The following is a 23,395-nucleotide window of genomic DNA, read 5'->3' as shown; positions in this document are numbered from 1 at the left end:
TATGAACGCATGGAATATATTCCTTTATTTGCCAAGTGAGTAGAAATAAAGGTAATTCTAAATCTGGAAACAAATGTAGACTTACAGTATTATGAAAAAAATTTAAATTTCATTTTCAAATTATATTTTTGTGTTGCACAGAAACATGATAGATTACTCAAAAGTTTTTGATCATATATATATGTTAGAATGAATTTCTGTGGAGAAAGTAGAATAAAAATATAATTATGAATTTAGGAAGAAAAAGCAAAAGAAAATTTTCAATTTTTTAGTTTATTCATGTATTTTTAAATAGGTGTTTATGGGTATCAAATTGCTATTAAATTTGGATTTCTTTCAGTACTTTTAAGAGTGATGTGCATTTTAAAATACCAACATTTATGATCATCTAGATGGTACATCCTTTAAAGTTTGTGATTGGGAATTTCCTGGTGGCCCAGTGGTTAGGATTCTGGGCTTTCACTGCTGGGGCCCAGGTTCAATCCCTGGTCAGGGAACTGAGATCCCACAAGGCGCATAGCACAGCCAAAAAAAATTATCATAGGAAATTTTGTGTTTTAATACAAAAAAGTGGAATGAGGTATGCAGTTTTGTACAATTCCTTTTAGAAGTATGCAGGCATACTGTTAATTCCAGGTTGTGAAATACAAACAGTCCCAAAGTGTGTATTTTTAGGTAAAGAATACCTTAAAAAGTAGTCATATTCTAGAAAAGTACTTCATTCTAACGTCTTAGAATAATGTAATCTATTCATCATTAAAAAATGGTCTTTCCATAGTATTGATAGGCTAATTAATACTGTACCTTCTGTAAAAAAACAGTAATACATATCTATCTTTCCAAATGGCTTTTTTTTTTTTTTAGATTTTTTTTGACGGGGACCCTTTTTAAAGTCTTCATTGAATTTGTTACAATATTGCTTCTGTTTTATGTTTTGGTTTTCTGGCCTGGAGGCAGGTGGGATCTTAGCTCCCCAACCAGGTATCAAACCCACACCCCGTACATTGGAAGGCAAAGTCTTAAACACTGGAACGCCCGGGAAGTTCCTCCAAATGGCTTTTAATCAGAGGCATATAAAAGGCTTATGATATTTTTCTCCAGCAGAAATATTCACACTTTTAAAACCAGAAAGCACAAGGGCTTTGGAACCAGACCTGAGCTGGGTTCTACCACGAATGACTGACTCTGGGCACAGGTTCCCACCCCTGGCTGCACCTTGGGATGCTCGAAAATACTAGCACCAAAGCTGGGAGGGGAGCAGGGGGTGACATTTCACTGTCTTCAACGAGTTCCTCAGCTGACTTAGCAACGTGGGGCTACTCTTCTACATTTGTATAAAAGATGCCAATGCCCACTTCACAGGCCGCGCTGCTACACGACAGGGGCTGGCGCCTTAAAGACCTACTGGCCTGCAGCACCCTGACACAGTCCTTATGGGGGAGAGGCGATGGGGGGACAGTGGGCAGTCTGGGGACATTTTCGGTCGCCTGGCATCTAGTGGGTAGAGGCCAGGGGCGCTGCTAGCCACTCCCCATCACAGAACCATCCGCGCCAAGGGCAGCAGTGCGCAGGAAGAGGTCCTGGGTCTCTGAGGCGAAGCTGGTTCCAAAGCCCTCACTTTCTAACTCCAGGATCCGACGGGCACCCAACCCCAAGGTGGGTTTCCCTGACCGGCACTTAAGGTTACACGGTACCTCGCGAGGCGGCCTCCCGCGCTCTCAGCAGCAGTGAGCTCCTCACGCGCAGGTGGAAGGTTCGCGGCCGCGCACGGCCTGCCGGGAGCACGCCCCCACCGCGGTCAGTGGGCGTCGCCTCCCGCGCTCAGTTTTGTTACGCGTGGCGCGTATACGTCACTTCCACTCCGAATACCCCGCAGGCCCGCCTACCGCCCCGGCCCCAGCGCGTCCGTAACCCAGGGCAACTGTCGCTGTCGCCCGCCGGAGGGGACTAAGCTGCCCGGGGGCCTTGGCCCCCGCTGGCCCCACAGAAGTGTGTGAGCGGCGGCGGCGGCGGCCGCTTCCCCGCCTCCGGGGCAAGTCCCCAGACCACTCCACGGGCGGCAGAGCGAGAACCCCTGCCCAGTTCGTAAGGAAACTGCCTTCTGAGGCGGGGAGCCAAAAAGGATAGGTAGGGCGGGCCCGGGCTGGAAGGAGAGCGGGCAGGGCCTGAGGAGGAGGGCGCGGAATGGGTGGGGCAGTGGGAGGAGCCATTGAAAGACCAGAGCCCCGTGAGGGAGGAGCCAATGGAGGAAGGGGTGGGGCTTGTGGAGCAATCGGTGGAGCTTTGCTGGAGAGCATAGCTATTGAAAGAAGGGTATTGGGAAATTGGGATTGACATATATACACTAATATGTATAAAGTAGATAACTAATTAGAACCTGCTGTATAAAAAATAAATAAAATTTAAAAAATACGGGGAGCATCTTTTGTGGCAAGGTAGGAACTGCTGGAGGAAGGGGAGGAGCTAGATGAGGAAGAAAGAAGGATCGTGGAAGAAGGGGAGGGGCCTGTGGGGGAGGGGTGGGGCTACTAGAGGAAAGAGAGGAGCCAGGTGTCAACTGCTTGGGCTTCAGGAGCCACAGGTGGAGTGAGTGTGTGTTTCAAGACTTGAACTATCCTGTACATTGTATGCTGTGTGAGAACTGGGAAGACGGGCGTTGCCTTACCATTCCACTACCAGTGCTAGGCATCTAATAGGCACTTAGTGAGTAATGAATGTGACTGGAAAAAGCAGAAGAGTTGGAGACTGGGATTGGAGTAGAAATGTACCGATAGGGAGGGATTGCTATAGAAACTGCTGTCCTACGAATCATTCTGTGAATAATCAAAGCTGCTGTGCTCTGTAGGTGTATAAGAAGCATAAAGCACAGATAATGAACATGGGGAGATAAACTTTATACTCTTGAAAATGTGAACAAATTGTTCGAATGGGGTGGTGCAACCTTTGAGGCGAAGTTTCATCTGCCAAGTTGTGTTCCCAGACGGTAAGTTAGGTCGCAGTCCCAGGGTTATTTTCCTTTAGAAGCTATATTGCCAGTGACCAGCATGCCCAGGCCAATCTTCAAGACCAGTTTAACCAGTTCATGTGCATAAAACTTAGCTCTGCAGTAAGAAACTTAACTAACATCATGGCTAAGAGTGTTTGTATTCTTTGATTTCTTCCTTCTACACATGTTGATAAGGATCCACAGGAATATCCATTCAGAATTCCAAGTGAGGCCGCCAGAGACCTGACTTTCCCTGGCTGGAATTCTGACATAGATTCAAGATTCTCTGAAACCTGAAACTTGTAGGAAAGTGGGGGTAGGTGTGTGGGCATGGCGTAGAGCCAGGGAGGAGGTAAGGAGTTTTGAGGTCATCACAGCCTGCTTTCGACAGAAACGACCTGCTTTTGACTTCAACACTCTGGGCTTTTCACCTCTTCTGGCCCATTAACATCCCCTTCGTCATTAATTGATTAAGAATATGTCAACTAGGTATAGGAATAGAGGGTAAGGCATTTGTAGTCTGACTGCATGGACAGGTTGATAGCGACTATGTGGCAAAGATGATGGCAAAAAGAAAGAAAGAAGAGTGGCGGCACTCATCAAAGACAGTAAGGTGCCTCGAGTTCCTCTCGTGCTTTGAATGTCTCACTGCTGCTCCTGCTGCTATAGCCAGAGAAAACGTTCTGCTTTTAAAGGGCTCATATCGTTAGATTAGGCCCCACCCCGATAAACCAAGATAATTTCCCTATCTTCGGGTCAACTGATTAGCAAGCATAATTACATCTATAAAGTCCCTCTTGCCACATAATATAACTTATTCATGGATGTTTTAGGGCATCATATTGATAGTCCCAGGGATTAGGATGGAAAACCTTGTGGAGGGAGCATTGGCAGAATTCACTTTACTACATTATCTTTCAGGAATATTGTAGAAAAGCTACTGCAACAGGTTTTTTTTTTTTTTTTTTCCAGTTTCTCTCCGTGAACATAAATCACACTTATACACTATTAGTTACGCCTCTAATCAGAATTTTATCTTTGAATTGATTCAAGTACACTCTTGGTCTTCCAAAGAATGGAGCTTGTATTCTGATACTTTTAATCTGTAATATTCATGTTTTACTCGAACTTTATGATACGTACCAGCCTGGCTTTGCACGGTAGAATACCTATAGAAATCTGTTCCCTTCTATAGTGCTGAAATATGCTTTTGGGGGGTATTTTTTCATAGAAAAACTACATTTATTTTTCTTTCATACCTGAAGCTAGTTCTTGTTTTCTATCATTATGTAGCTTTATATACAATAGTGATAACTTACAGGATTAAATAGCACTCTAGTCCCTTTAATATGTAACTCTTCATCCAGTTATTTTAAAAACTATGTTATAGCTAGTTTCTTCTTTTGCTTCAGGTGTAATAGTTACATGAGTCAGCGCTAGAATCAGAAAGGTCTGGCCTTGGAATTTCAGTTGACACTATCTCAGTGACTGTGTTCATTGGTAGAGGTCAGGCTCTGCTGCAGTAACAGACAGATCCTAAAATCTCAATGGCTTGACTCATTAAGTGTGTTATCATTCATGCATAGTCTGATGAGTGCTTATGGGGGTTCTCCCCAAAGCTGTGAGTCGGGATCCAGGCTTCCTTCATTTTGTGATGCTACCACCTCAACATGTGACTTCCAAGGTCATAGTGGGAGGAGAAGAGAGAACTGAAGGGGCACTTTACCTCTTAACTGTCTCATCCAGGAAGTGATATAATCAGTTCCACTCGTTCTGCTGGCTAGACTAGTCACAGGGCTCTAACACAACTGTAAGAGACGCTGCAATGTAGGGAAAGACAGTGGCTCTTTTGGGAGAACTAACTTTCTCACATGACCACGGAAATTTTCCCAACCTTCCCGTATGTTTTCTCATTAATAAAATTATACTAATAATCAATAAATATGAGTTTCTCTCTTTCAGACGTTCAGTATAGGTACCAGATATAAATATATGTTGACTTTTATTTTTATTTAGCTGAGTTGAAACCAGTGTTTCTTGTATGTCATCTTTGTCACGGAATTGTTCATTTTCAATATAATGATTTCCATTCCCCTCCACCATTATATTTTCTTTTCTGGCATTCTTCCATCCTTGATCACAGACAGCTGGTGGCTTGTATTGATTAGTAATAACGTGCACATTTGACTGAGTCATTTTGAGCTGTCCCTTCCCACCTAGAGTGGGGTTGAAGCATTCTGAATTGGGGTTGAAGCATTCTGAATAGACTGTGATCTCTCATAAAGACAGGGACCAGGTATGGATGTCCCTTGCACCCTTCTCAATGTGGCTAGACAGAGAGTCTCATACCGCCAGAACCGTCAGACTGCTGCTTTCTGATTGGCATTGGATTCCCAGAAACAAGAATTTCCACACAATATCATGAAGAAAAGCATGCATGGACTTTAGAGTCAGAAAAACATGTCTAGAAATTCTTTGATCCTTCTCCCATGGAGAAGTGGAGTGTGGGTGTCCCCTCCTCTTGTGTGTGGGATGACCTCAGTGGCTGGTCAACCAGTTGAGTCCAGCAAAAGTGAAACGATGTGACTTATAAGGCTAGGTCGTAAAAGGCAATTCAGCTTCTGCCTATTCTAATATTGTAAGGATATCAAACACTTGGCAAGCGTTAGTTGTCCTTCCTTTCCTCAAGCTTATCTTTCTTCAACTAGTTTCCTGAGAAATAAGACTGACTTTGCAATGCTATGGTCGAAATTGGTTGCAGCCCAGCATCTTTACATTTTGGTAATATATACCATATTATGAGTACCCTCTTTGAGGTACAACAGAAAACTCAAGACCCCTGTACTACCTTATAGCAAGGATTCTGGCATGTGACCTAGGTTCCACCAATTAGACGCACCCTCACAATACATGCATTGAGAAGTGAATAACAGGAAGAAGTGGTCATTTGCAAAGGGGTGAAAGAAATTTGTCGTGATGGTGGCAGAGGCATTTGATACTTTGGGGCTGGGGTGGCAGAGCTTTGGAATCCAATCCCAAGTGTCCTATTTCTGAAAGCTGAGTCAGTTACATATTTTGAATAAATAGTTCCAGGAACACATTTTTCCTGACTTTATAGCTTCAAAGTCTGGCTTTCTGACCCACTCTTCTCCTGAAGATTTTGTAGGCTACCTAATAACTTCTGATAATTTTGTTATTAAAAACCAATGAGGAATATATAAAATACATAAACAACAAGAACCTACTTTATGGCACAGGGAACTATATTCAATATCTTGTAATAACCTGTAATGGAAAAGAATCTGAAAAGGAATATATATACATAAATCACTTTGCTATAAATCTGAAAATAACACAGCATTTTAAATCAACTATACTTCAGTAAAAAGTTGTTGTTTTGAAAAAAAAAACAACTTGTGGTTACAATCAAGAGAGGGAAGGGAAGAGAGACAAATTAGGAGTATGAGATTTAAAAAAAAATCAATGAGGATTCTGTCATTTACAACAAGGGCCCAACTAATAAAAATGTACACTTCCAATTTGAGCCTCAGATCCAATGATTAACATAACACTTATATAAGAATAATGTCTCGGGCTTCCCTGGTGGCGCAGTGGTTGAGAATCCGCCTGCCGATGCAGGGAACACGGGTTCGTGCCCCGGTCCGGGAAGATCCCACGTGCCGCGGAGCGGCTGGGCCCGTGAGCCATGCCCGCTGAGCCTGCGCGTCCGGAGCCTGTGCTCCGCAACGGGAGAGGCCACAAACAGTGAGAGGCCCGCGTACCACAAAAAAAAAAAAAAAAAAAAAAAAAAAAAAAGAATAATGTCTCATAGTTAGACGTAGTTTATAAAGAGCTCTCATGAGTTATTTTTTAATGTAAATTTTCATCTTTAATGCCAAACTCTTTTCCAAAGTATACCCATTTACTCTCCTACCATCGACACTTTACACTTTATCAACAGGTTTTTTTTTAACCTTTACCAAAATTTTAGTTATGTTGTGCTATCTCAATTGACTTTTTGTGTAAAGTTCTATGAATTTTAACATATATACAGACACCAATCTGTCCACCATTGCTATAGTTCTGTCTTTTTGAGAATGTCATATAGAGTATACACTCCTGTATACTGTAGAGCATGCAGTACAATTTTTTGAAAACGACTGGCTTCACTCAGCATAATGCCTTTGAGATTCATCCATATTATTATACATAGAGAGAGTTTGTTTTTTCTTATTGCTGAGTAGAGGTCCATTGTATGCATATACCCGTTTGTTTACCTGTTCACCTATTGAAGGATATTTGGGGTGTTTCCAGTTTGAGGTGATTATGAGCAGAGTTGCTATAAATACTCATGTACAGATTTTGTGTGAATATAAGTTTTAATTTCTCTAGAATAGTAATCAAGAGTAGGATTGCTGCGTAGTTTGGTGAGTGTATGTTTCCCTTTATAAGAAATTGCCAGATTGTTTTCTAGAGGGGCTTTACCATTTTGCATTTCTACCAGCAACGTATGAGAATTCCAGTTGCTGCTGTCCTTGCCAACAGTTGGTATCGTCATTATATATATATATTTTAACATCTTTATTGGAGTATAATTGCTTTACAATGGTGTATTAGTTTCTACTTTATAACAAAGTAAATCAGCTGTGCATATACATATATCCCATATCTCCTCCCTCTTGCGTCTCCCTCCCACCCTCCCTATCCCACCCCTCTAGGTGGTCACACAGCACCAAGCTGATCTCCCTGTGCTATGCGGCTGCTTTCCACTAGCTCTCTATTTTACGTTTGGTAGTGTATATATGTCCCTGCCACTCTCTCACTTCGTCCCAGCTTACCCTCCCCCCTCCCTGTGTCCTCAGTTCCATTCTCTACACCTGCCTCTTTATTCCTGTCCTGTCCCTAGTTTCTTCAGAACCTTTTTTTTTTTTTTAGATTCCATATATATGTGTTAGCATACGGTATTTGTTTTTCTTTTCTCTTTCTGACTTACTTCACTCTGTATGACAGACTCTAGGTCCATCCACCTCACTATAAATAGCTCAATTTCGCTTCTTTTTATGGCTAATATTCCATTGTATATAAGTGCCACATCTTCTTTATCCATTCATCTGTCAATGGACACTTAGGTTGCTTCGGTATATCCCCAGTAGTGGGATTTCTGGGTCAATATTTTTAATTTTAGCCATTTTAATGCGTGGTTTTAATTTGCATTTCCCTAATGATGTTGAATGTCGTTTTATGTGCTTTTTTTTTTAATGGGGAATAATTGCAATCCCTGACCCCCATCACAAATGGGGTTCAAGAGGTTACCCGCGTCTGCAGGCATAGGGTAGGCACACACTGAGCTAGGCATCACAGACCTGTTATTGCTCAGTCTTGGGTGGCTGAATGCCATTTGTCCCTCTAAGAAGTATGTGCTTATTATATCCTCTTTGGTGAACTGTCTGTTCACCAGTGTTTTGTCCATCTTGCATTTGGAAAAATTAATTTTTCAATGTTCTATTTGTTGTTATTTTCTTACTAGTGAGTTTGCAGAGTTCTTTACATATTCTGGATAGAAGTCCTTTATCAAATAAGTGATTTGCAAATATTTTCTCCCAATCTGTAGCTTGTCTCTTTTCATTCTCCAACAGAGCCTTTGGCAGAGTGAAAGTTCATAATTTTAATGAGGACCAGTGTATCTATCTATCTATCTATTTATTTATTTTATGGATCGTGCTTTTGGTGTCATGTGTAGAACACTTTGACTAACCCCAGTTCTTAAAGATATTCTGTATTTTATTCTAAAAGTTATATAGTTTTATGGTTTATATTTAGATCTATGATCCATTTTGAGTTATTTTTTTGCATATGAATGGCCAATTATTGCAACATTCTCGTTGAAAGACTGTTCTTTCTGCACTTAATTTTTCTTGCATCTTTGTCAAAAATCAACTGGCTGTGTTTATGTGGGTGTATTTTTTTTTTTTTTTTTTTTTTGCGGTATGCGGGCCTCTCACTGTTGTGGCCTCTCCCGTTGCGGAGCACAGGCTCCGGACGCACAGGCCTAGCGGCCATGGCTCACGGGCTTAGTTGCTCCGCGGCATGTGGGATCTTCCCGGACCGGGGCACGAACCCGTGTCTCCTGCATCGGCAGGCGGATTCTCAACCACTGCGCCACCAGGGAAGCCCTGTGGGTGTATTTTTGAACTCCTTATTCTGGCCCATTGATCTGTTTGTCTCTGCATTCACCAATACCATGCTGATTCCTATAGTTTTATGGTAATTTTTGTTTTGATTTTTTTTGTTTTTGAGTTTAAAAAGGTATTATTCTTTATTTTAAAAAATAGTGATAAAATGTACATAGCATAAAACTTACCATCTTCACTATGTTTAAGTGTACAGTTCAGTAGCATTAAGTACATTCACATTGTTTGTGCATCCATCACCACCAGCCACCTCCAGAACGTTTTTCTTTTTTTTCACACACACACACACACACACACACACACACACACACACACACACACACTGTATTTTAGTTTTACAAGAGATAAATAAACTGACACCAAGCATTGTAAATGGATGACCACAACAAAATACCATATTGATTCCTATAGTTCTATGGTTATTTTTTAAACTGGATAATGTGATTCCTCCATTTTGTTCTTCATTTTCATAATTGTTTTAGCTATTATAGTTCCTTTTATATTTCCTAATAAATTTTAAAACCAGTTTGTTAATATCTATAATAAATCCTGCTCCAGATTCATATCTTAATATTCAGCAGTTATCCCTCCAACTTCTTCTTTGAGATTGTCTATCTATTCTTGGGCGTTTGTATTTTCACGTGCGTTTTTGAATCCGGAAAATTGAAAACCGTTTTAAGAAAATAATTTTAACTTTATAGTCCTATCTTCCCAAGATCTAGGACTTCCCATTTCCAGGGACCCTGGACTCTATTTTCAAAGACCACAAATGTCTACATTTTAGGTAGCGATATTTATAGTTATTAAAGGTCATTTACTTCGTATCTCACCTCTGATGATGCCTGACCAAGGTGGAACCAAGACATTACTACTGGTCACCAAAATCTGGCTTCCTTTTCCTTCTGAAGATAGAGGAGGAAGTATTATCTCCACTTCTCCTTGAAGTTAAGCAGTGCCTTGTGACTTGTTCCAGTTAATCACATGGGGACTGAAGTCATATGATTTACTTCTAGGCGGAAACATCTAAGAGCCAGTGATTGTCCATGTTTGCCGTCACATTCTGCCATCGCAGTTGGCTACGGTTTCCCGGGATCGTGTCTCCATCAGTTCAAGTTCTGGAGTGAGGATAATGTGGAGCAGAGTCCAAAACATCATTCAGTGGACACGTAGCATGGGTTAGAAATCAATTTATGTCGTTTTTTACCAGTGGAAAAAAAAACCTGGGGTTGCCTGTTATTGCAGGATAACCTTGACTATCCTGACTAATACTGGGTAGCTGAGGCTAACAGACAGTGATCATGTCAAACTGAAGTATACCCTGGTAAGGCTGCCAGGCAACCTTTTCCAAAAAGAACCTGACAGCTTAAGCCATATCGGGGTAAACACACACAAAACAAACAAAAGTTCAGAGTTTTATGGGCATTTTCAAACAGACCCATTTCTACTTTTGTTAAAATGATAAAGTAACTACATTATCACCTTCTTGACCAAGGAAATACAAAGTTTCTTTCTGTAATAATATAGCACACTCTATCTGTCTCTTCTTGTGTCTTCTGCTATCCCTTTGCTTAGCTTCTCTTCAGCTACTAGCCTTTTGGAAATATCTTTGTGTTCTTGGTTGGGGTTGCGGGGGGGGGGGTCTCCTCCTTTCACGTAGGTTTCTCTCTGGGCAGCATTATTTATTTGCAAATAGTAGATATGGTCATTGTTCCCGGTTTACAAGAATTTCAACCCCTGCCACCCTATTTTAACTTTCATCCAACACATCCATGAGCATAGCAACAGAAGACGTGTCCTTTCCAGCAAAAGGACTCCGCTGTAATATTGGTGTGCCTCTGCCACCGGCCAGTGGCAGCTTAATGGAAATCTTTGTTCGTTTCAGGAGCAGGACACTTTGTATTCTAAGTTACAGATTGGTTAGGCTGTCAAAGCTCCATTGATTTTGCCAGATGTATAACAAAAAGGCATTTGGTAGTCTCTGTACTTCTTCATTAACAAACTACACCATCATAGTGCGGAGTCAGAGATCTGGAAGGTAATGTCTACTGTTTTTTCCTCTGCATTTCAAGCCCTTTCTTTTGCATTCAGTAAATTCAATGAGAAGGCTTTGAGTACTTTGACTTATGAGTAGTTGGCTAATTATTTATGGAGTGTCTCCAAATCACTTCATAAGATTTATTCTCTGATATTTTTTGACTTTGTGGTACATCTGTTCTCTTTATGTAAGTCCCTCTTCAAGGTCTTTACTCCAGTTTAAAATTATACAAACCGTGTAATCTATTCTTTGATACATTTACTTCAGTTTGCTTAAGGTCAAAATTCACGCTTCACTCACCTCCACCATATTCTAACACGATGGCTTAAAAAAACATGTTATTATGGAAAATTTCACAGTGACATAAAAGTAGAGAGAATAGTGCAATTAACCTCCGTGTCCTCATACCCTTCTACAACAAACAGAATTTGTGGCTACTTTTATTTCCTCATTCTCTCTCTAACCATGGCCACAGCCACCCCCTTGCAGGACGTTTGAAGCAAATCATAACAGCTTATGTTTAATTGGTAAAATAATAACCTATTTTACAGGTTTTTTGCTGATCATTTTCTTTTCTGGTTTTTTTTTTTTTTTGCAAATTTATTTATTTATTTATTTTTGGCTGCGTTGGGTCTTGGTTGCTGCGCGCAGGCTTTCTCTAGTTGCCGCGAGCCGGGGCTACTCTTAGTTGCGGTGCGGGGGCTTCTCGCTGCGGTGGCTTTTCTTGTTGAGGAGCACGGGCTCTAGGAGCATGGGCTTCAGTAGTTGCAGCATGCAGGCTCTAGAGCGCAGGCTCAGTAGTTGCGGCACACGGGCTTATTTGCCCCACGGCATGTGGGATCTTCCCGGACCAGAGCTCGAATCCGTGTCCCCTGCATTGGCAGGCGGATTCTTAACCACTGCACCACCAGGGAAATCCCATTGCTGTTTACTTTAAATGCTACTAGAAATGATATTTTCTGTATCATACTGAATTTCCATAGGCTCTTAGACTCTCATTCATCTTCTTCATTTCATTTCCACATATCTTGAGTTCCTTGGATCAGTTTTTCTTTGGGTTTATTCTTGTTTATCCAAACATATACTTTTGGGGCTTGCACCTCAGTCAAAATTTTCTTCTTTGTACATTTCAGTTCTAGCCACTTTAATATCGTATGTTAGAGAATTTAATACCTTCTGGCATACATCTGTGTGCCTTCCTGCTTTGTACTCCAAATCCAATTTTCTAGTTGCATCTGCAAGTGCATTTTCCCAAGGGAGCATTTTCACTGTGATCTTTGTGTTTCCTTGATGTAATTTTCTTGGAAAACATATGGACTTTTAGGTATATTTTATACCAGTGATTCTTAAACCAAATCAGGTTGTAAAGCTCTGTGGAAATCAAGAAGTGGAAGAACATGAGTTCTGATTTACTTCAAATCTATAAACAAGGCATAATTTTATCATCAGAAAATGAGTATTATATCATTGCAGATTTCTGCATTCCAACATAGAAGGAAAACGGCATGTAATTCGTAAGAAATCACATATCCACTCTTTCAGTTGACCTTTGATTGCTTCTTGCACATTTCTATTTGTCATCTCTTACATGAGCCGGAGGACAAGAATGGACAATAAATCTCGTAGGCACAGCACTTCCGTGGTGGCCCAGTGGGTAAGACTCTGAGCTCCCAGCACAGGGGGCCCCGGTTCCATCCCTGGTCAGGGAACTAGATCCCGCTTGCGTGGTGTAACTAAGAGTCCGCATGCCACAACTAAGAGTCTGCATGCCACAACTATGTGGCAACAGGATCCCACGTGATGCAACTAAGACCTGATGCAGCCAAAATAAATAAACGAATTACTTTTAAAAATCTTGAAGGCATGTTTATAGGAGGAAAACTGAAAATTAAGATGATTCTTTACACTTACTGATTTTTTTCTAATTAGGAAAAGCCCACCAATATTCTGTTTTAGTAGTGGAGCATCTTGACGCAGCTTGAGAACACCAGTGTTCCAGAGGAGCACCTAACAATCTGTTATGCAGTAATCTGACCATTTGACTAAGAATACTGCATTTACCAACTCAGAGAGGATACGTTGTTTTCAGTCATAAGGAGTCAGTATAGTTCCCATGATCCCCCATGAAATGAGCAAAGTACTTATAATGGGTTGGCCAAAAATTTGTTCAGGTTTTTCCATAAGATGTTACAGGAGAACCCGAATGAACTTTTTGGCCAGCCCAATAAAAATGTAGTATTTATAACAAATAAGTAAAGTGCATATAGCAGTGCCTGGAACATAGTAAGAGCTATGTAACAGTAAGTTTATTATTAAATTATTATTGTTACCTGGGTTTCTTTTGGTACTTGGTAATATAATGTGACTGGAACCTCTTCTGGTGCCTTCACCAGGTCCATCTTCTAACTTACTCTAGTTTTTGTTGTTGTTGATTTTTGTTTGTTTCTTTTTGTTTGTTTGTTTGGCTGTGGCATGAGGGATCTTAGTTCCCCGACCAGGGATCGAATCTGTGCCCCCTGCAGTGGGAGCGTGGAGTCCTAACCACTGACCCACCAGCGAATTCCCTCTACTGACTCTAAAATAGGGGCTTGCGCCTTCCCTGGTGGTGCAGTGGTTAAGAATCTGCCTGTCAATGCAGGGGACACGGGTTCGATCCCTGGTCCAGGAAGATCCCACAGGCCATGGAGCAACTAAGCCTGTTTGCCACAACTACGGAGCCTGTGAGCCACAACTACTGAAGTCCGTGAGCCTACAGCCCATGCTCCACAGGAAGAGAAGCCACTGCAGTGAGAAGCCCGTGCACCGCAATGAAGAGTAGCCCCTGCTCTCCACAGCTAGAGAAAGCCTGCATGCAGCAATGAAGACCCAATGCTGCCCAAAAAAGGGGGGGCTCACCTAATACCACATCTTTGGCCCCTGCGGTTCTTCTCTCTAGATATAGAGATAGAGATAGGGATATAGTCTTCCCTTCAGATTTCATACATTCTCTTGACATGTAAGAAGTAGATGGAGGAGCTGGAGATGGTTAACCTGTAAGAGAGAAGAGAACATGGAACATTTTCACAGGGCTGTTGGGAGGCTGAGGCAGTGGCCAGTCTCTGGATCAATGATTCTTCAGTCCTCTGTAGTGACAGACTGCTTGGTACCTCTGATGCAAGCCCTTCCCCCCAGAAATGATTGAGCGTTTACAGAGGCATCATAGACCTCCAGAAACCTATCTGTGGATGGGAAGGCTTCCTGCCTTGGTCTGGAGGGCAAAACGAGGACCAGGGAGTGGATGATGTTGAATGGGCAGGGAAAGAAGTCCTGGTTCAATATAAGGATGCTCTTTCTAACAAAGTTCTCCAACTTTGCAGGATTTTACAACCACCTAGGGTGATTTTAAAAATTCTGATGGCTAGACTGTGCCCAGACCGACTATAATCAGAATTTCTGTGGGTATAGTCTGGGCATTTTTACTTTTTATAAAGTTCCCCAGATGATTCCAAGGTGCAGCCGAGTTCAGGAATCAGTAAATTAGAGTACTTTGCCATTGGAACAGTCTCTTTAAGTAGTGAGTGCCTTGTCAGTGGAGATGCTTCAAGCACAGAACATTTTTCTTAGTGATTTGAACATTCGAACTATACTTAATCTCTCCTAAACAGTATCTATTTCTTTGCTCTATTAACCTCAAATTCAAATTTATTTTATTATTTAAGAAATGACTTCGCTTTTGATTCTCTGCTTTTTTTCTTTCCAGTTGTACACTTGTTAAGTCTATGGGTTCTGTGGTATTTGCATTTGTAATTCAAAATTACAAAGGTGTGAGTGTACTTATAGGAGCTTCTTTGGCTTGGGCAGCAACTAAAGTGAAATTTCACAATGTGAAAGGCCCAGGCTGGTTTGCATAATCTGTCTGGTCCTTAATCATACTTCTGTTTGGACACAGAATAGTGCTTCTAGTTTTCAGTCTCTTGTAATATCCTTTCTTTCCCTTTCAGCTTTCATTCATTTCCTCTGATGTCATATTGGAAAAGATTAGGATGCCCAAAGATATTTGACCTTCCATAGGTAAATGGATCTTTATTGGCATCAAAGTGCCATTTTAAGCCTATGTGAAAAAGCCAAAATGGTAATTAAACAGATATTGTTATAAGAAGTTGCTGATCTCTACCTAGACAGAAAGTGAAAATGTATGCTTCTGGCAGGGGTCACTTTGGGGTGAGAGAGCAAGACGTGTGGTTCCCAGTGGCCTCTGTCTCATCACAAGCAAAGTCTTCCTCAGGAAGGCCCTGGCCATTCACCAGCAGTCATTGTGCTGATGTAATATTGGTAGGCATTGCCTGGGCATTAGAGTTCATCCACACAGCTTGCGGGGTCCCCAGAAGGAACCCATCTGTGGGACTGTATTACAATCATGCTGGTTTTATAGATGAGCAAACAGACCTGGAAAAGTAACTCGCCCAACGAAACAGACAGCTAGGACATAGGATTGGAACCCTGGCTGATTGGAACCCGAGTCTGTGCTCTCCTGATAAGCATTATTACTTTCCTAACACTTTGGCTGGCTTATGAATGCCAAGTCATATTTTTTTCAAGCTGGATAAACATCAGCTAAAGATAGACAGCAGCATCATCACCACCACCTACTCTATCAGTTCGCTAGGCCTGCCACCACGAAGCACCACAGACAACAGGAGTTTACTGTCTCAGTTCTAGAGACTTGCGAGTCCAAAGTCAAGGTGTTGGCAGGGTTCGTTCTTTCTCTTTTCTTCTGGGTTGTCTTTTCACTTTGTTTGTTTGTTTGTTTGTTTTGACCACTCTGTGCAGCACGTGGGATCTTAGTTCCCTGACCTGGGATCGAACCTGTGCCCCCTGCACTGGGAGTGCGGAGTCTTAACCACTGGACCGCGAGGGAAGTCCCTCACTTTTTTTTTTTGTTAAATTGAAGTATAATTGATTTACAGTGTTGTGTTACTTTCAGGTGTACAGCAAAGTGATTCAGTTATATATATATTATAGATGTAATATAGAATTATATCTATAATATATATATATTCTTTTTCAGAAAGAAGATATATATTCTTTTTCAGATTCTTTTCCCTTATAGGTTATTATAAAATATTGAGTATAGTTCCCTGTGCTATAGGGTAGGTCCTTGCTGGTTATCTGTTTTACACATGGCAGTGTGTATATGTTAATCCCAGACTCCTAATTTATCCCTCCCCCTGGGTTGGTACCTTCTGAGGCTGTGAGGGAGGGATGTGTTCCAGGCCTCTCTCCTTGACCTGTAGATGACCATCTCGTCCCTGGGTCTCCTCACATTGTCTTCCCTCTAAGCATGTCTGTGTCCAAAGTTCCCCTCTCTATGCGGACACCTTCATATAGGGTGGATGAGGGTGAACCAATTGACTTAGCTTTGACCACATTCTCCACCAGCTTCCTCAGAAGCCAAAGGATCCCCAAGCCGACATCCAGGGTTGTTCGGAGAGGACAGAGCGGGTAGCTGACGTGCATCAGTCACACACAGCACAATGGTTCTCTTCATGTTAGCACAGCATTATTTGGATGTTTTGGGAGTGGAGGGTAGGGATGCTTAACCCTACATTCCTACTCTGTAGGGGCACTTGGTACCCCATCACGAGAGACAGAGTCTGTGGTAACATCTTTCTACCCTCTTTTCTTTCTTTTTTTTAAAAAATTTCTTTTTATTTTATTTATTTTATTTTTGGCTGCATTGGGTCTTTGTTGCTGCACACGGGCTTTCTCTAGTTGCGGAGCACGGGCTCTAGGCGCATGGGCTTCAGTAGTTGTGGCATGCGGGCTTCAGTAGTTGTGGCTCGCGGGCTCTAGAGCGCAGGCTCAGTAGTTGTTGTGCATGGGCTTAGTTGCTCTGTGGCATGTGGGATCTTCCCGGACCAGGACTCGAACCCGTGTCCCCTGCATTCGCAGGTGGATTCTTAACCACTGCGCCACCAGGGAAGGCCTCTACTCTCTTTTCTTCACTTCCAACTTTGGTCTTTAAATCCATCGGTCTTTAAAATTAGCCTTATCTTTTACAATGTCAATAGCTGGCAAAGAATGATTTTGTAATATTTCTTCTGTCTATTCCTGAACATATCTTGAAGATATTTCACCTGAGTTGTTGAATTGCTATTAAAAAAAAAAAAAACAACAGGATTAAATGCTAAGTTCAATTTGCATTTCAAACCACAGGAAGAAGATGTTAAAGATTTTAAGCAACCATCACAGTAATGGATCTTAGTCTGAAAAACAAGACTGAATTAGAAAATAGTGAAAATAAAGAAATTCAAAGCACAGACGAAACTGAATTAATCTGTACTTGTCCAGATGAAAGAAGTGAAAAGAATCATGTTTGTTGTCTTCTCAATATCAGTGACATTACACTTGAACAAGATGAAGAAGCCAAAGAGTTTGTCATTGGAACTGGATGGGAAGAAGCAGTGAGTATTTTCTTGAGTTAGGTCTCTTGCATGTCAGTGTTTTGACACAAGCCTTTGCTTCTACTATTTTCAAAAATAGTTACTATTGCCAAAAAAAAAAAATGTGTAAACGATGAAATATAGAAACCTTTTGGAACAGAGGTCGGATGTTTATGATGATAATAGCTGTACCTTTTATTGAGTAACTATGGCCACTCACTGTTGGCAAGCACAGAACTGAATGCTTTACGTACATCAATTCATTCACCTTCCCAGCAGTTCTGTGAGGCAGGTATTATGTGAGGTATAATATTATGTGAGACAGCCTCACTTCTTGGACAAGGATACCAAAGCACCCAAAAGGTGAAATGTGTCAAAGATCACCCAGGCAGTGGTCAAGGCAGGGCCTGAACCCAGCTCTTCTGGACTCCAGAACCCAAGCTACTTAACTTAACCCAAGCTACTTAATTCCCCAAGAGACCTGAGATTTTTATCCTGGTGGTTCTACTCAGAACCCTGTGGGTTTATTCTTAAACTATCCTTAGAATCAGTAATAGAAATACAGTTCTAAATTTAGAACTGTAAGGGAATTTGGTCTAATCCAATGATTCTCACTTGGTAGTGTCACAACTGGTGGGGAGGGAGAGGGGATGCTACTGGATGTAGTGGGTAGAGGCCAGGGGTGCTGCTCCGTATCCTATAATGCCCAGGGTGGCTCCCACCGCAATAAATGGTCCAGCCTTGGGACTTCCCTTGTGGTCTAGTGGTTAAGACTCTGTCCTTCTATTGCAGGGGGTACATGTTCGATCCCTGGTGGGGGAGCTAAGATCCCACATGCCACGAAGCCCCCCCCCCCCAAAAAAAAAAAGAAGAAGAAATGATCCAGCCTTGTCTTAGCTTGGGCTGCTGTAATAGAATACCATAGACTGGGTAGCTTAAGCAACAGACATTTATTTCTCATTCCGAGGTCAGGGTGCCAGCATGGTTGGGTTCTTGGTGAGAGCCCTATTTCATTTTATTTCATTATTTTTTGGCTGTGCCATGCAGCATGCGGGATGCAGGATCTTTAGTTCCCCAACCGGGATCGAGACCTCGCCCCCTGCAGTGGAAGTGTGGCGTCTTAACCCCTGGACCGCCAGGGAAGTCCCCTCCTTTTCTTATAAGGGCCCTAATCCCATCATGAGGGCCCTGCTGTCTTGACCTCCTCTAACCCTAATACCTCCCAAACACCCACCTCCATCTACCATCACACTGGGGGTGAGGGTTTCAACATGGGAATTGGCCGCGGCGGGGGGGGGGCCACAAACACGCAGCCCATAAAAAGTCCCCAATGTGGATAGCGCCAATGTTGAGAAACCTTGACCTAATTGCTTTATTTTATAAATACGGAAACTGAGGCCAAAATAAGGCAGAGTGACTGTACCCAAGTCCACGTGACAGTTGCAAGAATGTGTCTGGGGAGCCTCCTCTGGCGCTCTCTCTACTGTATGCGCCCCCCCCCCCACCTCGTTAAGCACATATGACCTTCTATACACACAGCCCCAGATCAGGTAAGTCAAGGTGGTAGAGAGTTCTATTTAAGCATGGAAAACTTGCTAAGCCTAGAAGGTTCAGTTTACTATTCAAGGTAATTACTTTGAAATATACATCCAAGGGCTGTTGGAAAAGAATTTTCTTTGAATTGGAAAAATTGCTCTGCACCCCATGCTGAGAGTACATGTGCTGTTCACACTCTGTCTGCTATGACCATTTCCTCCTGCCTGCTGCCTGCTACTCTGCTCTTTTTGCCCAGCCCCCGACCCCTGCCCACCCAGCCCTACCCCACCTCTCAGACAGCCTCGCCTCAGGAGGGGTGACTGAGGTCTGTCCCCACCCCCTGCAAAGGCTGGCTTCCTGCACTGGCTCATGGCCCCCTGACCCTTTCGGTGTCAGTGCCAGGGACCCCTGGGCCAGCACTGAGAGGAGGACAGAGAACACTTTGCTGGTAGCAATTCGTGAGAGTTTCTTACGCTTGCCGAGCCAAGGGACCTCACAGGAGGCAGATGATGGGGTGCCTCAGGGCTGCACAATGTTGACCCAGGCTGACCCAGTGCAGGAGCCTTTCCTATCGCTACCCTGCTGTTTCTCCCCGTGGCAGCCTGTGGATGCCCACACCACTTGGCGGCTCTGTGGACACTCAGTCAGGAGGGAGGCACAGTCACCTTGCACTGCAGCTGGGCTCGAAGTCCTGGCAGACCTCCAGACCTTTTTGGAAACACCTAGCTTACCGGTGACACCTCACCTGTAAGGACCAAAAAGGCAAGGAGTCAATGCCTCCTGCCCTGGGACTTGGATCCCCTGCCAGGCCATCTGAACACCCTGGAGATGTAGATCCTCTGTATCAGCCTCGACCCAAGGCTCATGTGGGGTGCCCTTTTTTTTTTTTTTTTTTTTTTTTTTTTTGCGGTACGCGGGCCTCTCACTGTTGTGGCCTCTCCCGTTGCGGCTGGCATAGGCTCTGGACGCGCAGGCTTAGTGGCCGTGGCTCACGGGTCCAGCCACTCTGCGGCATGAAAGCCTGGCAGGGGGGACGAGAACAAACAGTTTTGATTTTATTTTAATAATTCTGAATTTACTTTAATGCACATATAAAAAAATGTAGAGTCAGCCCATCAATGTGGCCATTTATAGATACTATCGCTTAGTATTTTTGTCTTTAAAAATACTGTTACAAATACTATTGCTTAGTATGAGGCTAAACTAGGCATGAAAAGTTAAAACTAAAACATTTAAGTCAACTTTTAGAGAAATATTGATTTAAATAGGACAGCCAAACTGGGAATGGGGCCAAAGTAGGGGCAACTGGAGTCTAGGCAGCTCAGCTGAGACTAACACGCTGTTTTACTTGCAGGTCCGAGGCTGGGGAAGGATTTCTCCAACTGCTTGCATCTGGCCCAGGAAGAAGCTTAAAAAGGCGAAGATGGGAGAAAGTGCCAGCAGCTGCTTACTCTGTGTCAGCCTCTCCCGAGGGAGCCTGGAGGCCAGGCTTCAGTCGGAGGCGGGGAAGTTGGAGTCCGGGGCTTCAGCTCCGGCTGAGGCAGGGCCGGAGAAGGATGGAGGCAGCCTCTCCCAGACTCTGGGGCCCCCGCCAGGCCCCGCCACTGCCTACCGGGAAGTTAACAGGATCTGCTTTCCCACCTACAGTCAGGGAGAGAAAAAAAGTCTGCAAATAAAAGAGTTTATTTGGTGCCTGGAAGACAGGGCCACTCCCGGGGCCGTGAGGGGCAGCGACCCTGGAAGCCCCAGCGGAGGCGCTGACGGACGTGCCTCCGTAGCAGACTCCTTGACTTCCAAGGCCCTTTTAGTTCTACCTGCCCTGAAGGCTTCACCCCCAAATGGCTTGGGTGTGCCAGGTAAGAAGAGTCAGAACTTTTTCTTGCAGCTGGAAGAGAAGGGGCCGAGCGGGGCGAAGGATGAGCGAGTGGCTTGTGCATATGGCATGAAAACAGTTGACGGGACAGGTGAAAAGAGGCCCATCGAGCTGGCCAAGCCCCACAAGGTGAAGGAAACGCAGCCTTTCCCCACGCCGGTGGCCCGGACATCCCTGCTGGGCGGCCCCGAGCCCTGCTGCCTGCCCTGGTCCCTCCTGCCTGAAAAACACCTGGTGTGCCCTCCCCACCACAACAGTGTTGGCTATCTCGCCACCCTGCAGCTTGCGCAGAAACAAGGAGCGCAGACCTACAAAGCCAACTTCAAAGCCAGGGAGCCGAGACCGCCCGTGAAAACCCCACGGCGCATTCTCACAGCGGCCAAGCCGGCAAACAGGCCCCAAACGCTGGAGACCAAGGTGTTCTCACGACCTCTCTTGCCATCCCTCACGGTGAGCAGAGTTGTTGCGGCTGTTCCCACTCACAGCCTCCTCTGAGTTGCCGCGATAGAATTCCCTGGGAATAAGCACCGTCTGAAAGCTGTCCATCTTCTCTTCCCTCTCTCCCTCCTGCCGCCACCCCAATCTCTTCCTCCTCCTCCTCCTCCTCCTCGGTCCCAGATTTCATATATTATAGCCTCATGCTAGTCTCTGGGAAGTTGTTCTTACCATTCTTCAAAATTCGTCTTGGGAGGCAGCTTCAGAATAATTATTATTTTTTTAAATGTCACTGTGTTTATTGTCAGAACACATGCTTCCTCCAGTCTTACCTTATAACTACTATTTGGGAACAACTCGACAACCCCAAACAGACAAGTATGGAATGGGGCTGTGACTTTCTTCCTTCTTCCACTTCTCTCTCCCCTCATTTTACCCGAGTGCGTATTTCCAGAAGTTGTACATAAATTCAACTTTTGTAAATGAGTTATATTTTAAATGTGAAGTGCAATGCTATGTAGAGAAATGCTCTGAAAACCATTTTGTAATATGCACAACCATTTAGCTGCTCTGTAATTACACAGTTGGCATGTGCTTAAGGTAGGTTGTACTTGAACTCTAGGCTTTCCATCTCCTAAATGATGGGCAGACAGAATATATGACTGTATTTGTAAACATCTGCTTTCCACAACTGGCCTTTATGATGTCTTGTCTAAGTTTATGTTTTTTGGTTTTGTTTTGTTGGTTTATCTTTACAAAACACCAGAAATGCAGGAGTGACTATAGTACAACCGTCATTGAAAGGCGTATTTTGCCTTTTGAGGTCATACACTTTATAGTCTAGAAGCAGTTAACAGGTTCTACTCATTCTTTCTTCTCTGAATGAAGAAACCATCTGGATTCATCCCCGAGAAGAGGCCCTGATTTCCCACTGTGTCTGGACAGTGGGGGTTTTGGACCCAGTACTGTTTGAGGACCCTCCAGCTCTGGCAGCCTGCCCACCTAAGTCAGTGGTTTTTCAAGCACCTCTTTTTTTTTTTTTTTTTTTTTTTGCGGTACGCGGGCCTCTCACCGCTGTGGCCTCTCCCGTTGCGGAGCACAGGCTCCGGACGCGCAGGCTCAGCGGCCACGGCTCACGGGCCCAGCCGCTCCGCGGCACGTGGGATCCTCCCGGACCGGGGGACGAACCCACGTCCCCTGCATCGGCAGGCGGACTCCCAACCACTGCGCCACCAGGGAAGCCCTCAAGCCCCTCTTTATAAGCTGCAGAATAATGAACAAGCTCACTATGTAAAGCAGTCAAAGTGTTTGATTGGGAGGGAAAAAGTATCCACCAGTATGAGGGACAAAGCCCACCTGCTCAGCCCAGATGTACTTACCTGTTGAGATCTTGAGGCAGTTTGAACTGACCCAAGTTACATGTTTTTTTCTTAAGAAAAACTCATTTGTTGAGATAAGGGTTATAAATTCTATAGCTTTGGGGGTAAACATATAATAATTTACAATTGAGGAGAGCCAGTTTGAACAAAGGAAGGGCCAAATGTAAACGTTTGTAGTATTTTTTTTTTTTTTTTTTGTGGTACGTTGGCCTCTCACTGTTGTGGCCTCTCCCATTGTGGAGCACAGGCTCCGGACACGCAGGCTCAGCGGCCATGGCTCACGGGCCCAGCCGCTCCGCAGCATGTGGGATCTTCCCGGACCAGGGCATGAACCCGTGTCCCCTGCATCGGCAGGCGGATTCTCAACCACTGCGCCACCAGGGAAGCCCTGTAGTATCTTTTTTGAGCAAATAATTTGGTCAACAAAATGTTGACTAGAAGATCCCTCTGTGAATAGATAAGAATGCTTTGCATTTGGCATATTTTTCTTTAGGTAATTATTCAAGTATCTGCTAAAGGCCCTCTGGGATCTTATCTG

At 43.6% G+C, this 23,395-nt stretch overlaps 1 protein-coding gene across 2 annotated transcripts; it reads left to right on the top strand.

Moving 5' to 3' along the window:
* The first annotated feature begins 1,928 nt into the window (after positions 1 to 1,928).
* C18H16orf46 (chromosome 18 C16orf46 homolog) lies at positions 1,929 to 22,150 on the top strand. 2 transcript variants are annotated; one of them, XM_067020089.1, is made up of 3 exons: positions 1,929 to 2,127; positions 17,408 to 17,655; positions 20,525 to 22,150. In XM_067020089.1, the coding sequence occupies exons 2-3, from the start codon at positions 17,446 to 17,448 to the stop codon at positions 21,536 to 21,538; spliced, it is 1,224 nt and encodes a 407-aa protein (XP_066876190.1). In that variant the 5' UTR covers positions 1,929 to 2,127; positions 17,408 to 17,445; the 3' UTR covers positions 21,539 to 22,150. The 2 variants fall into 2 exon arrangements, with proteins under 2 accessions (XP_066876190.1, XP_066876189.1); XM_067020088.1 differs by lacking the exon at positions 1,929 to 2,127 and adding an exon at positions 2,949 to 2,983.
* The last annotated feature ends 1,245 nt before the right edge of the window (positions 22,151 to 23,395 follow it).

This window comes from Kogia breviceps, chromosome 18, assembly GCF_026419965.1.
Source record: "Kogia breviceps isolate mKogBre1 chromosome 18, mKogBre1 haplotype 1, whole genome shotgun sequence".
Lineage (NCBI taxonomy): Eukaryota > Metazoa > Chordata > Mammalia > Artiodactyla > Physeteridae > Kogia > Kogia breviceps.
Note: the sequence above shows the minus strand (reverse complement) of the source record. Positions and strands in the feature narration are given on the sequence as shown.